This window comes from Akebia trifoliata, chromosome 14, assembly GCF_017979445.1.
Source record: "Akebia trifoliata isolate Shusen 1 chromosome 14, ASM1797944v1, whole genome shotgun sequence".
Taxonomy (NCBI): domain Eukaryota; kingdom Viridiplantae; phylum Streptophyta; class Magnoliopsida; order Ranunculales; family Lardizabalaceae; genus Akebia; species Akebia trifoliata.
In genome coordinates this window covers 533,059-548,233 of record NC_141388.1, presented here as the reverse complement: position 1 = coordinate 548,233, position 15,175 = coordinate 533,059, and the positions used below count along the sequence as shown (strand labels likewise).

Sequence of the window (15,175 nt, the reverse complement as noted above, 5' to 3'; positions counted from 1 at the left end):
CCAAAACCTCTAACCCATGTTTTGAAAAATGTTTGCCCAAATGTTTGTTGCTGAACGGGACCCATATATATATATGGGGGCGGTTCAAGGGTCATATGTAAAAATATATGAAAAAACAATGATTTTTCAAAATATGGATTAGAGGTTTTGAATTGAGTTGATTTTTTGCAATGATGGTCACTATGATGAGAATATCATCCTCACAAAAAATCAGCTCAATCAAAAACTTTTAAATCCTTCAAAAATGATTTACAAATTATTGATAAAAATTGACAAAAAATCGACGGTCTACATTCTAAATCACTTTTAATAGGGTTAGAAGTTTCAGATTTGACTGATTTTTTTTTCGGATGATCTTCCCATCATAGATATCATCCTCATAAAAATTCAGTTGAATCCGAAATTTCTAACCAATATTTTGAAAATTTATAAATGTTACATTGTTTATATATATATATAGGGTCGGGTTTCGTAGACCCCCATTACGACCCCCCTTTGCGACACACCATTTTATCTTATATGGGCAAAAATGTTTGGAATGGGCTGATTTTTAGTGAGGATGATCTCTATGGTGAGGAGATCATCCTTGCCAAAAATCAGCTCATTATGAAACTTCTAGCCCCATGTTTACAAGTTGAAAAATTTTAGACCGTCCAATTTTTGTAAATCAATTTTGATGGCGTTAGAAGTTTTGGAATGTGATGATTTTTTGCCATGATGATCCCCTCATCACAGAGATCATCCTCACAAAAAATTAGCCAATTCCAAACATTTTTGCCCATATAAGACAAACGGTGAGTCGTAATGAGGGTCGTAATAGGGGTCGTAATAATGCCATCCATATATATATATATATATATATAGGAAGCGGTTCAGTAGTCCTAAAGTTTGCCAAACATTTTTTTAAACATGGGTTAGAAGTTTTGGAATAGGCTGATTTTTGGTGAGGATGACGAGATTATCCTCACCAAAAATCAGCTATTCCAAAACTTCTAACCCCATCAAAAGTGATTTACAAAAATTGGACGGTCCACGATTCTTCAACATATAAACTAGGGTTAGAAGTTTCAAAATGAACTGATTTTTTGTGAGGATGATCTCTTCACTGTAGAAATCATCTTTACAAAAAATTAGCCTATTCCAAAAATTTTAACCTCATCAAAAGTGATTTACAAAAAATGTTTGACATCAAACTTGGCAAACTTTAGGGCTGTCGAGCCACTCCCATACATATAAGTTAAAATATAGTAGGACTCGTTGGCCATTATATTAAAGGCACTCCTCCACACGATTCTCAATTATTTTTCCCAGTGATATTAGAAGGCCTGTTTCACCATTGCATCATTGATAGCATGTATGATGTGAGATTTAGTTGAATGGGATATTTCAAATTAAATTAAATGAAAAGAACATTAGTTTGTTGTATGTGGGAATAGGTTGAATGATATATTTCATAATAAATAATGTGAAAGGAACCAAATTCTACCATTAATTATTATGTTAAAGAAAAAAAACGGTCAAACAAACCACGTTGCTCTGTCCCATATAGAAAATAAATATAATGTCCTAACAACTTGTACCATTACTTCGCTGTACAACATAAATAATTCATGATGCTATTGTGCCATGTCTTAGGATTGAGGATTTGTTTTATGAGAAGAAATGATTTGATAGATTATCTGATCGATTCTATATCTACCATGTGCTTTGAGTAATTATGTATATGTATATAAGATTTATTTCTATTTTGTAGGGAAAATGCTGAAATTACATAGAAATTGACATTTTTTCACATATTGCTGATGTGGGTGTGTGTACAAAATGATATATTCTTTTCACCGAGATACGAGTGAGAAGTATTTATGACTGTGTGCACATCAATGTATGAAACGATGTCAATTTCAATGTTACTCTAGCACAATTCATTCTCTCTCTCTCTCTCTCTCTCTCTCTCTCTCTCTCTCTCTCTCTCTCTCTCTCTCTCTCTCTATATATATATATATATATTATATATATATATATATATATATATATATATATATATATATATATATATCTTATTAAGATTTGATTCAATAATTATCACGTTGGACATGGATCCTAACATTGAGATCCCATAAAAATCCGATCAAACTAAGGTCTTATTCAATACCAATTGGATCAATTTTGGATTTGATCCTTGGTTCCATATTGCATGTGGTTCATTATGGCTCCCATCTATTGATAATTCTACCATTTTTATAATATGAAAACAATAAGTTGACATGCAATAGATGATCCTCGAGATTTGTGTCTCAAATCTAACGTTGTGGAGATAAGGTCTACGTACACATAGCTATTGCCTGTCTTACATTTAAGATTTGCAATTGTACATTTGGAACATAACGGAAAGGACCTTGAAACAATTACAAAGCCGTTACTCTAAGATATATATATATCAGTAGGACCCACGTGTCATTTTCTGGAAATTTCAATATGTAATACGAGTTCATTTAATTTAATCTTTACACGTAGACTCCAGCCAGATATATTTATTGCCGGACCCACATATCTTTCAATGTGAACAATGAGCATAAATTAAATTAAATTAAATTAACTTTAAGAAGGTAAATTGTTACGAAAATAGTGTGGTAAAAAACGCTCATTGACTTTTAAAATGACGAAAATACCCTTGGAATTCAATATAAAAAATCATCGAATACCAAACTCTCCCCCTCATTGTCTATTGTCTAAAGACACTCAAAACTCTCGAAACTGTGAGAAAAATGTCTCTTATTGGAGAATGCGAGGCTCTTACTAAAGCTTTCTCAGGTCCTTTTATTCTTATTATTTTTAATTTAATTTCTATCTCTTATGTAAGTAATTATCATTTTATCTGAAAAATCCAAATTATTTAGAATTTTTTTTTTGAAAAATCAAGAAAAAAATAATTATGTTATGTAGAAAATATAGCTCAAAAGAACCAAATCAGATTTATAATTCTAATTAAAATGTAAAATTTGAGTAGGAATCGGAGTAGATGAAAAATCAATAATTTCGGTAGTGGGGAAATGGCATCCGGAGCAAAGGCAGACGTTCAGGAAGGGATGCCCTAAATTCTTCAAGGAAGACAGTCGTCTGTTCGAAAAGTGGGAATACCATCACATCCCTCTTCTTCAACGTGAATTCTTGCGTTTTCAGGTACTTTTATATTTATTATCATTAATTATTTGGCTTTTGTTAATTAGTACAAATCCAAGCCAGGGTGAAATAAACAGGCAGGGATGAAGGTGAGAGATTTATTTGTTTCACAAGATTTCTCTCATTCGATTTTATGACTATTTCTTCTATTTTTTATTTTTATTTTTTTTTATTTATAAATAAATAATTATTAAGTAATGTGAGGTAGTGTTGTTCATTGTGAAATGTGGCAGCATAGATTGCAGTGAAAATTACAAAATTAATGGACCCAACGCAACGTCACGAATAAAGTTTGAACCGTAAAAATAGGGGTGTCAAGTGAGCCCGTCGGCCTTCATATCGAGTCCATTAAGGAAGGGCCAGGTTAATAATTTTTAACTTGTTAAATTCGGGTTGGGCTAGGGCCTTTCTAGTGCCCGGCCCGTTAGTTAATCATATAGAAAATTGGAAATATTTATAATATATTTAATTAATTAATATTTTTTTTTTAATATAAGCAAAATATAATGTCTAATTACAATTTAACTCTCATCTATAACCTTAATAGGTTAATAAGACATTAATTTGAACATCAATTGGATAGTCTTCAAAAAGAAATTTATTTGAAAAATACATTTTTTTCATTAAAAATAATGAATTTGAATTATTTATTTGGTTCGAACCCAGCCTGAACCCGTTAGGGTCAGCCTAGGGCTTAGTCAACTTAGGCTCGATTCTAGTATAGGGGTAGTCTAGGTAGAACTCACCTCCTTAGGGCCAGGTTAGGGCTCAACCAAGCCTAATCCGAACCTGCTCATTGAGGTCCGATCTGTTTAAAAGTGGGCAAAACCGACGCTGTAAGTGCGGGGCAAGGACCAACTTTACCCCTGATAACACCCCCCACCGAAAAAAGAAAAGAAAAAAACGACACGAAATTTTTTCCTTTCCCATATCATAACTTCATATATGGATTAAGGATTTGAATTCCAATTAGGATCTGATTTGATGACATATCAGATCAGATCTGGATCAACCATGTCCCGATATGATAGACCTCAATTCTTTAAATTGTGAGAAAGTAAATACATTGTATTATTTAAAATATGAATGGATTTATTTATATTTCGTATGCATGTTAATTTGGATTAGATCCAATCCAGACCTGATATGATAACCAATTGAATGGAAGTTGGATCAAAATATCAAGATATGATAGAAACATCTAATTCTTATCAATTGGATTGTCCGGACTTAAATTTGATAGATCCAATGAGTCTAGGTCTAATAAATTCCATACCAGATCGGTACCAATCCAATACCATCTGGATCCATTGTCAGCTCTAGCCAATTGAAACCGTCCATTTTTATGATTTTTCCTGGTTTTTCACCATTAAAGGGCAAATAGATCAGATATTCTGAGGAATTGATCTTGTGGGTCCATCAAATATCTATAATCTCCCTCTCATAATCTTGATTTTGTGTGATATTTTCTTTATAATAAAAAATGAAATTTAATTTTAGATCTTGGTTATTAATATGATGACAGAAAGCTGTGGTGCAATGGACAATGCATCCTTGGGAAAGAGATGCTCGTCTTGCAAGAAAAGCTTTGAAAGCGGCCCATCATCAACACTCGTATGATGTTCTCATTGAGATCGCCTGCACCCGATCATCAGAAGAGCTGTTGGGGGCCAAGAGGGCCTATCACTCTCTCTTCGACCACTCCATTGAAGAAGATGTGGCTTACCACATAACCACCATTAACCGTAATGTGAGTAGTATTATTACAACATTTGTGATCATTTCTAGTCCATACTTCTCATCACTTAATAATATAATGGAGTAATTAATTTCCACTATATCCGTAAGTGACATATATGTATGTGTCTGTTGTGAATTTACTCAAACTGGACAGCTACTGGTAGCTCTTGTGAGCTCCTACAGGTACGAGGGTCCAAAGGTGAACGATGAGATTGCAAAATCCGAGGCCAAGATCATTGGTGACGCCATCAAGAATGCTGGTAAGAAGGTGCCCATCGAAAATGATGAAGTAGTGAGGATACTAACAACAAGGAGCAAGCGTCATCTTAGAGTCATCTTCGACCACTACAAAGAAATATACAAGAAGACCATCGATGAGGTAATTGGAACTTATAAAACCATCACATTATATATTACTTGACCTATTTCTTACGTAAATTCCATATAATTTTGGGTTATGCTGCTTGCTTTAGGATCTCAAGGACGATATGTGCTTGAAACAAACAGTTCAGTGCCTTTGTTCTCCTCAAACATATTTCAGCAAGGTGAATAAGAATTTTATTAAATTTAAATCTCTGCATTCCATAGTAGCTGAAGTTACTTATTACACCCACTTTTGGTTTCTTATTTTTGTTGAATTCAGATGGAATTGAGTTCTTTGGATGAAAATATCTCCAAATAATTTGAATTGATTTAATAACATACCCCACAAATCAAGTGTTTCTTGGTTAAATAATCATATATTGTTTAAGGGGGCATTATTTTATTGTCAATCACAATAAAAGAAAAATTATTTTTCACCAAGCACATACAAATTCTAGACCTCAAAAAACACTTCTTGAACACTGTCCCCAAAAACAATTTATGCACAAACACAATTCATTTGAAAATGATTCCAAGGAAGTGATTTCACAGAAGCAATTCTATTGAGTGAATGGGCTGTGAGATGTTTGGCTTCTAATTAAGAATATAGATTTTGTAGATTATATATGTATTTGGATTTCAGATATTGGATATGGCACTGAAGGGTGATGCAAATGAGCATACTAGAAAAGCTCTCACTCGAGTAATTATAAGCCGAGCTGATGCAAACATGAAGGAGATAAAAGAGGAGTTCCATAAGCAATATGGAGTTTCTCTTTCAAAGAAAATTGAGGAGACAGCTAGTGGGAACTTCAAGGACTTGTTGATTAATTTGCTTGCGAGGTCTGATTAACAAAATGTTTCGGGTTACCACACATTCAAAAGATTTGCAAACGTGTAACTAGTTTCATGCAGTCATCTACAGCTTTGTCCAAACATCGTCATCGGCATCTAAGAATCAGTGATGAAGCAAGATGGCTCTTTAATTGTTTTCTCTACTTCTTTGAGCTTTTTTCAGTATGTTGTGTTAAGTTTGAAGAGTTGTGTTTCCACAAAGTAGTACCTCAATAAGATGAAAACGTTCTCTTGCGTTGTCATCAATTTCTGCATAATATAAAGTTGCTTATTTATTGAGCTAATCATAAGCCATTTTTGGTTTTTGGTTAGAACACCTAATAGTATCCCCTTGGAACGCATTTATTATGGGGTTGTGTTGGGGAGGGAAAAAAGAGGATAATTGTAAAATAAAGGAAGGAGGAAGCTTAATAGTGGAGGTAACTCAGAGTATGTATGTGACATTCCGATCCCTAGTCATTGGTGAAGCTTCCAACCTTTCTCTCCTCTCCTCGCTCCTGTGCCCTCAGCAAATGCTTCTCTAGGAAATCGATCAAATGATCCCATCATTACTCACACTAAGCCAAAGAACGTGTGTTCCCATGCTTAGTGACTCGATCCTTTTGTTGGTGATGTCACTTCTGCCCTCAATTGTGGTCCAACATCAAACCATGTTCCCAAAATTATTAGAATCTTACAAACAAATGTTGGAAACCCACTTTACTTATTGAGAATCTAGTACTATCCAGTTTATCATCTCTTTTTTTACTTGAAAACAGATTTGGGGTTTTATGCATTTGAAAAAACATAAAAGAATTTTGAGTATATTCAAACCAATTGAAATTGATATCTACTAGGGTCAAATAGTTCATATTAATTTGATCCATGGAATTAGATTTAAATAAGTCGTGATAATATGACTTGTTAGGTGGCATACTCTATCGACTCTTTGATGTGACAAGTTTAAGATCATAGATTTGTACTCCTTGAGATACACGATTGCACTTCTTCATTCCCAAACTTATCCACGTAAGAGAGTCAATTGAATATGCCACATGGTGAGTCATATTATCACGACTATTTAAATAATAGAGTCGTGCCGGAGTAACCTCAAGCTAGAACCTCATTACACATTTCTTGATGTGAAAGTGGATAGTAATCATAGATGCTTTTTCACTTGAGATACAAATGAAAAAGCATCTATGATTCCTATCCACTTTCATGTCAAAAAATGCGATATGAGATTCTAGCCTGAGGTCACTTCATCATTATTCTAAATACTTACATACATAGATTTTAGAGTTATGCTAAAGTGACCTCAAGTTAGAATCTCATGTCACACTTCTTAACGTGAAAGTGGATAGAAATCATAGATGCTTTTCACTAGCATCTCGATGAAAAGCATCTATAATTCTCGTACACTTTCCTATGATACTAGCAAAAAGAATCTATGAATCCTATCCACTTTCACGTCAAGAAGTGAGATATAAGGTTCCAGCCTGAGGTCACTTCAGTATTATTCTAGAATTTAACAATCACTGAGTTCTTACTGTCACTGCTATGTGCTATCTATTACGAACACCTTCAGATATTAAATTAGAACGGTCGTGAATTAAGTTACCTACCATTCCTCCCAACTTACAATCGATTTCTCTTCTTGAGTCGAACTGGCAATCCACCTTTCATTTTTAGCAGAAGAGATACCATGTAAGGCGGATGCATCAACCTCGCTACATTTTTACCTCCACCATCAACAGCCTCAACCTCAAACGCATACAGTAGTGATGCAGCAATGGATTTCATCTGCACATAAGCCATCTCTCTACCCAAACACATACGAGGACCAGCATGAAATACAGGGAATCGAAACTGATCCGACGCCTGATACACTCCATCCTCATCCAACCATCTTTCTGGCACAAACTCCTTACAATCTGGACCCCACACTCTCTCCATTCTTCCCATCGCATACGCTGAATAATCAGCAAACCATCCTGCACCTACATATGTCCCATCTGGTAATACATCACTCTTCACTGTCAATCTTGAGTCGTGTGGCACTGGTGGAAACAATCGAAGCGATTCTGATATTGCCGCATGAAGATAGTGCATTTGCTTCAGATCTTCATAATTAAAAATCCCTGTTTTATTGTCTGGTAATTCAGCTAAGATCCTGCACTGGCAGTGTAGATTACCCGAAATTACCCAAAAAAACCATGTCAATGCTGTCGATGTTGTATCCTTCCCCGCAAAAATGAAGCTAATGATGATATCTCTCAAGAACCTACGCTTATGATCCAAATCTTGATAATCGAATTTTTCATCCGAAGACATGAATCTCGACAAAAGATCTTGATTCGATTTACGATATTCTTCATCTTGATCTTCCTTCGATTTTATGATCTTCATGGCGTAGTTGTCGATCACGTTGACAGTCTCCCTAAGACGTTTCTCAGATCCAACGTTGAGAATTCTTTTCAACTTCCAGATCAATGGAATCGGAGACATGAATCTTGATGAACATATCTCGAACGCCTCATCAAAAGCCCTAACAAATGAATATGAAGAAGAAGAAGATCGATCGGTAACCGTCTGATCTAAATCCAAGCACGCAGGATCCTCACCGAACACGAGCTTACATATATTGTCGAATGTGAATTTGCGGAAAATTTCCTGGAGATCAATTGTTTCGCGCTTATCACAAGCGGTGGAGAGGCAAGGAAGAAGGCGATCGAGGATTTCGGACTGAACTGTGTCGTCGATGAAGTATTTGAGAGATCGAGTGTTGAATTCGTGGCTGGAGATTTTACGTTGAGAGATCCAGAGATCAGAATCAACGTTGAAGATGCCATCACCGAGTAGCTCATGGAGGACGTCGTGGAAGCGAGAGCCTTTGATGTAGTTGGAGAAGTTGGAGCGGAGGAAGTGATCGATGTTTACTGGGTTGGCAGTGCAGATGACGCGGAAGGAACCGAGGAAGCCGTGGACCTCGAGAGTGTTTGATGGTGTCTGTGAGAGCATATCTGCAACCCAATCGTGGAATCTGTGACGGTTTCGGAGGAACGCGATGATGTTTCCTATTAGAGGGTAAGAGGAGGGACATGGAGTTTTGATTTGAGATTGGTAACGATAGTTGAAGAAGAAAAAGAAGATAAGAGGGAACGATACTACGAGGCAGTAAAGAGCGACTGTAATCTCCATCACTTGTTCGTAGATGAAGTTTGATCAATCAGGAAGGAAAAACGTCAACTCCCGAGTTTCCCTCCTTATGATTTATTTAGTAAGATTTGTCAAAGAGGTTAACAATGATTGATTTAAGTAAGATTTGGAATCTTACATCTAGTTGGCTTGGGTTTCGTAAGCCAATTTTTTTTTTTCTTTTTTAAAGTTAAAGAAAAATCTAATAAATGATGTTTGTTTAGACCTTTTTTTTTTTTGGGCTCCTGCAAATTTCAATTGAAGTCTAAAAGTAATTCCTAAAAAAAATCGTCCAAGAGGGACTTCTTTAAATGATTTTTGTGAGAAGTTAAAAACGTAAAATGACTCAAATGTTATTATTATCAAAATACCCTTCATCTTTAATTAAATTTTCAACCAAACTTAACATTAAAAAAATGAAATGATTAAATACTCTTCATTTTTATCAAAATATCTTTTATCTTTAATTAAATTTTCAATCAAACTTAATCTTAAAAAATAAAATAAAATTATCAAACCCTTCATCTTTAATCAAATTTTAAATCAAACATAATCTTAAAAAATAAAATGAGATTATCAAAATACCTTTCATCTTCCATGAGAAGATTACTATCAAAATACCTTTCAGTTTTTACTACCAAGACAAAAAACAATCTATCATCACTACTTTATTATCAAAACACCCTTTATGTTTTTGTAGATGTTGGATTGTGTATTATACAGGTATTTTCTTTATTATATGTTCATTTTTAAGAGGAGATACTGTCGAAATTTCGATAGAATTATAAAATTTATAAATTTATTTAATTTAAAAATAATTATTTTTATCAAGGTATTCTACTCAATTTTTGTATATTCTGATTGCATTATCAACATTAAGGGTATTCTGATCATTTTACCAGAATCCAACAATAAAAAGTTATTAAACGAAAATCACTTTTTGGCTTATGTGCTTCTATAATGAATAAGTTTTTGCTAAATATGACTTTTCTAGCTTTGGACTTCTACTTCTTCCAACAAAAGTCAACTTTTGTTAAAAAAAAACATACCTTTAGTATCTTTAAAACAACTCCAAACATTCGGGCTTGAGTTCCCAACCGCTGTTTTAGAGACATAAATCCAACTCACTCACTCTGTTATAAAAGAGGCATTTTGAAATTATTTGAAAAGAGAGAATGAGGAAGAGGCAAAAGAAGAGAGATTCTCTCTTTTCTTATTGAGAGTGATTTTATTGTAAATGAATTTGTGGAGAGTCGTTTTGGAGCACAAACCCCTTGAAGAGGCAAAATGTCCCTCCATGATAAAATGCCTACCAGTTATGCTTAACCAGTATGACTCTTTGTCTTGGAGTTGCTCTTCGTATATTGATAGTCTGAGATAAAGAGGTTTGTTATCAATTTGAAAATACATAGGTATCTCAAATATTTGTCAAAACTGGAAAGGTATGTCTAAATCATATTAATAGCTTCGAAACAACCTCCTCTATGGAGTTGAGTTTGATGCAAGTGCTATTCACAATAATACCAATTATGTGAACAAATTCGGAATTAGATGAAATTATCTATATTTTTAAAAGGGACAAATTAGTTGTAAATTAGCACAAATTGCAATCCATCAATATGCTTACACTCACCAAAATAATAATAATAATAACTTTCGGTCAATACTAAAAATAATGATTTTCAGACTCCGCCCCTGAATACTCTCCTAACATGGCATGTACTAGAACCATAGATTTTTTCACCGGGATACACAATTGCACATATTTATGAGGATGTTCAGTTGTATATCCTGAGAAAAAAAATTTATGGTTCTAGCACATGCCAAGTCAAGAGAGTATGGGGGAGTTAGAAAATCACGACTCCAGTACTAATAATATTACTCTACCTTCTTACTTTGGAACAATCATGCAACAAATTAAATTAAGTAATTATCACGATTGATTACTAAGCATCACTTTCATTGAAATTCAAATGGTATAACAATTAATAAAACCGTCATAAAAACCTTATTTTCCACCAAATCTCCCCAACACCCCCCCCCCCCCCAAAACAAAAAAAAAATGGAGAATGCATCCATTTTTACCTTCTTGTCAAAGTTGGATGTTTTTTAAGCTGAATGCAAGTGCTAGGGATGAAGTCACTATACCCATCTCTTTGAATCCCTTAATCGATCAATCACATGGTGAGTAGAATCTTTATACTTCTGAATTAAAATTAAAACAAAAAAAATGAGAGAAACAGAAAAGATAAATTTTCAACAAGTCTGATCAGTGATACATAGACATTATATTTAAGTACAAAGAAGTGATCAAATCAATAATGAAAAATTATCACATTTAATAACTGGAAGTCACCAATCAAGTAAACTATTTGAATAACCCCTTGTCCAAGTGGCAAGCCGAGCCTTGATAAGCCCTCCGGAAGAGTTGCTCAAGTGTTCAAAACCCCACATGGCAATGAATTCCTTGGGGCCACCCTCCAGGGGTCGGGGGGGGGGGATAGCCCTGATAAGAAAAGAAAGAAAAAAAGAAGAGAGAAATCCATCTTAGGCCATTAATTTATGAGAAATTCTGGCCACCATCTTCTCAAAGGAATATGAAAGAATGTTTTTACTATCAATTCAGGCAAATGTTCTACAACCATTTCATCCTTTGGCACCAATCCAACAACAACACATGCCACCCCCCAATGGATGATGCATTTCAAAATTAAATTATCATTATTTGTGAAAACTAGATTGGTTAAGCACCATTAAAATAGCGATAATTATACATATATATATACTAGGTTTTGCTGTGAAGATCCTACCTTCAAAATTTAATGGGTAAGAAATAAAAGCAACATAGGCCAACTCTTTAAGCTTCACGTTTGGGACGGTTTCGAACACGTGGAAGTGCAGACTTCTCCCCTGTCAATGTGGGACTATTGTCATCTTCGTCTTCATCTTCATCTTTATATTCATCATCCCCTTCCATTACAGCTTCATTAATGGCAAGCTGATCAATAGAGAGCAGTTCATGTCAACCACAACTTCTTCATGAGAAACTTAACAAAACGTTCAAATTCTAAGTACCACATCGAACTGAAGCAACAAACAAGTTCATGTCAACCACATCCTTGCATGAAGGATGGGGAGTCTGTCGATCATATCTTAATACATTGCCCCTTTTCTTATAATATTTGGTTGAAATTCCTTGGTCTTTTCTGTATTCATTGGGTCTTTCCTCGTAATTTCTACTCATTGATAGAAGGGTGGGCCAGTAATGTTTTCTCTCTCGGAAAAGGATTCCTTTGGGCTATACTTCCCTCAACTATTGCTTGAGGGGTGTGGAATGAGAGAAATAACAGGGTGTTCAATAGTAAGTTGAGAAACTTGCAAGGCGTCTTCTTGGAAATCTTGGGTTTGATGTACTTTGGTCTAAACAGAACATAGAATTCACGGGGTTAACCTTTGATGACTTTGTTTTTAGATGGAACTCTTTTTGTAATCATTGATGTTCTAGCTGTTTTTAGTTTTGTTGCTCTTTAAGAGGCTTCCTCGGCCTCCTTGTATTTGTTCTCCCCTTTTTTTTTGGCAATATATTATACTTATAAAAAAAAAAAGCAACAAACAAGTGTTCACCCCCACTAGAAAAATATTGAGGACCATCCAACAACCTAGAGCTAGAGATGGGTAATGTTGCCATTGAATTCATTGAGGCTTTTCGTCGAACATTTAATAGGATGGATTAATCGAAACTATGACAACACAGTCCACAATGAAGAACCCTAGTTACATTCAAACAACAAGGTACACTCGCATAGTTAAATGGGGTGGTTGGTTGGTCTGATTCAAAGAATACTAAGGTAAAAGAAACAATACCTCTTCAAGGAAATCCTGGTCAAGCTTGTCAGCAATCCTGATAGAAGTGAAAATGGTGACTAAGATGAGAGAAAGTGGAAGAAAGAAGGCCAACAACAGACTGTTGGTGCTTGGGCCCGCACGCGTCACCATCATCCACCCTTTCTTCTTCTTCGTCTCAAGGGTTGGCACATGGGATGCGAACCCATAGGAAGACAATGAAGGAAGGATGGAAGAAGAAGAGGAGGAGGAGATTGTTGATCTCATGATGATGGTGGTTCTGCTTTTTGTTATTCTGTTGTTACTCAGCCGAACAAGATTGAAGAAAATTGGAGTGTTCACGGTTGTGATGAGACTTGCCATTTGTGCGAAAAAGCGAGGGAACAAACTGATCGAGATCAGGACGTAAAGCCTATGAGCCACAGTTTTAAAACTCGTTGAGTTTCGAGTCAGATCGGCAGTAAAAGTCCACTGAACCAACTCTCCGGTTCCTCTCGAAAACTCGGTTTGTTCAAGCCTGATATATACATTTTTTTGTTGTAATTTATTTTCCAAGAGAACTTCTATTGGCATCCCTACTGCGTGACTTAATTGGTATCATTCAAAGACTTCACCGACTTTTACTTTTTACATTCCAATTACTTGTATGATTTATCACTTCCCAACTAAAACTTACTCTTTAAACCTTAAGGGGTAAGTTCAATGGCAATTTCAGACCGATAAATTGATAATGTCTTAGGTAATGACTTCGATACCCAATATGAGCATTAATTCCTCAGGAGACACCTGTCAGGACACACCCTCACTTACCTGGTCCATGTTACATGCAGGCGTTGCACGTGCCTCTGGACTAGTTCTTGGACAAGATCATGATTTATGAATTGGGCAAAAGTCCAAATACAAGCCTAGTCCACTGTCTATAGGGATACCCGATTATTGAAAAAAAAAAAAAAAAAAACACTAAAAGTTAGCCCTACCATTTAAAATAGGAATTAACATTTCCACGTCAAAAAAAAAATTTCTTAATACTTGCACAAGATAAAAAAAAATAAAATAAAAAACTACAAATTTCCACCACTGATGATAGCCCATTAAAAAGAACCTCTTAATGTTGATATCATACTCTTTGCTCTTCGAACTCTATCAAATAGAAGAGAATATCCATAACTAATGTTCTCTTCCTAAAGTGAGAATGATATTCTCACTCTATTAATTTCTAATATTTTAAATTTAGTTGAAGTGTACTAAGTAAAAGTTGGGGTGCCAATAGAAGCGCTCTCTCCTCTCTCCGCTCTCTAAGAAATATTTTTTGTTTTTTTTGAGATAAATACTTTTACAATAAATCACCCTATTTCAAGACCATAACCTCTAACTCCAAGGCCCGCCAAACTGCAAACCGGAGCAAGCACTTGGGAGTAAATCCAAGGAATGATCTCTAAGCTCTCAAACAAAAACGACTTCCAAGGTAATTTGATTACTCACCAAAATATCACAACATAACCAAATAGGTTTTTTTTCCCCTCATCAGTAATATTGCTAATATCTAACTAAGACCAATGCAGATCGGGTTTCCAATGGGAAGCCATGGATCAAATACTTGCATTTATTCGTCAATGAGAAATGGGTTAAAATTTACTTGAACCCAAAAATTTTCCAACTTAGAGATCCAGGAATAAAATCAGGTTATTCTCCTTCATCCAAAAGATGGTATACCCGGCAACATATAGAGATATAAATAACAGAAACTACCATTTTCTTCAGCTTGTTCAACATCTTCTGTGTCAATGTAATTTGAAGGAAACTTTCTACATGCAGAAGAGAGTATCCAACAAAGCTTTCTTCCTTGGTGTTTCTCTTGCAAAAAGGCTGGAAGGGTATGCAAGTAATTTAAAATTAATAAAGGATGAAGCCACATGAACAGAGGAGCTCTAGGATCCAATGGTTCAAAGCTCATCCTCACGATTTTGTTTGGTAGTTGGGCTGTGAACCAAAAATGTGTTCCCTCACCAGTGGATTC

The 15,175-nt window shown here is 35.1% G+C and overlaps 2 protein-coding genes and 1 pseudogene across 3 annotated transcripts; 1 reads left to right on the top strand and 2 right to left on the bottom strand.

Moving 5' to 3' along the window:
• The first annotated feature begins 2,653 nt into the window (after positions 1-2,653).
• ANNAT4 (annexin 4) lies at positions 2,654-6,384 on the top strand. Its single transcript, XM_086422825.1, has 6 exons — positions 2,654-2,811; positions 3,008-3,180; positions 4,706-4,930; positions 5,075-5,299; positions 5,394-5,465; positions 5,927-6,384. Exons 1-6 carry the CDS (start codon positions 2,766-2,768, stop codon positions 6,134-6,136), a joined length of 951 nt encoding a protein of 316 aa, XP_086278951.1. The 5' UTR covers positions 2,654-2,765; the 3' UTR covers positions 6,137-6,384.
• A 136-nt stretch (positions 6,385-6,520) lies between these two features.
• LOC147385245 (cytochrome P450 CYP94D108 pseudogene) lies at positions 6,521-9,451 on the bottom strand (annotated as a pseudogene).
• Positions 9,452-11,559: 2,108 nt separating this feature from the next.
• HCF153 (high chlorophyll fluorescence 153) lies at positions 11,560-13,652 on the bottom strand. Of its 2 annotated transcripts, XM_086424690.1 has the most exons (3): positions 13,180-13,652; positions 12,126-12,313; positions 11,560-11,821 (listed from the first exon to the last, which is right to left on the bottom strand). In XM_086424690.1, the coding sequence occupies exons 1-2, from the start codon at positions 13,519-13,521 to the stop codon at positions 12,173-12,175; spliced, it is 483 nt and encodes a 160-aa protein (XP_086280816.1). In that variant the 5' UTR covers positions 13,522-13,652; the 3' UTR covers positions 11,560-11,821; positions 12,126-12,172. The 2 variants fall into 2 exon arrangements, with proteins under 2 accessions (XP_086280816.1, XP_086280815.1); XM_086424689.1 differs by lacking the exon at positions 11,560-11,821 and having other exon boundaries at positions 11,912-12,313; positions 13,180-13,649.
• Positions 13,653-15,175: the final 1,523 nt, after the last annotated feature.

What these genes read in the sequence shown, in the direction of transcription:
- ANNAT4 (XM_086422825.1), top strand. Translation starts at nt 2,766, where the DNA reads ATGTCTCTTATTGGAGAATGCGAGGCTCTTACTAAAGCTTTCTCAG. An exon ending in GTGAATTCTTGCGTTTTCAG is followed by an intron (nt 3,181 to 4,705) that starts GTACTTTTATAT and finishes ATATGATGACAG; the next exon opens with AAAGCTGTGGTGCAATGGAC. An exon ending in ACAAGAAGACCATCGATGAG is followed by an intron (nt 5,300 to 5,393) that starts GTAATTGGAACT and finishes TGCTTGCTTTAG; the next exon opens with GATCTCAAGGACGATATGTG.
- HCF153 (XM_086424690.1), bottom strand. Translation starts at nt 13,521, where the DNA reads ATGGCAAGTCTCATCACAACCGTGAACACTCCAATTTTCTTCAATCTT. An exon ending in ACCAGGATTTCCTTGAAGAG is followed by an intron (nt 12,314 to 13,179) that starts GTATTGTTTCTT and finishes TCTATTGATCAG; the next exon opens with CTTGCCATTAATGAAGCTGT.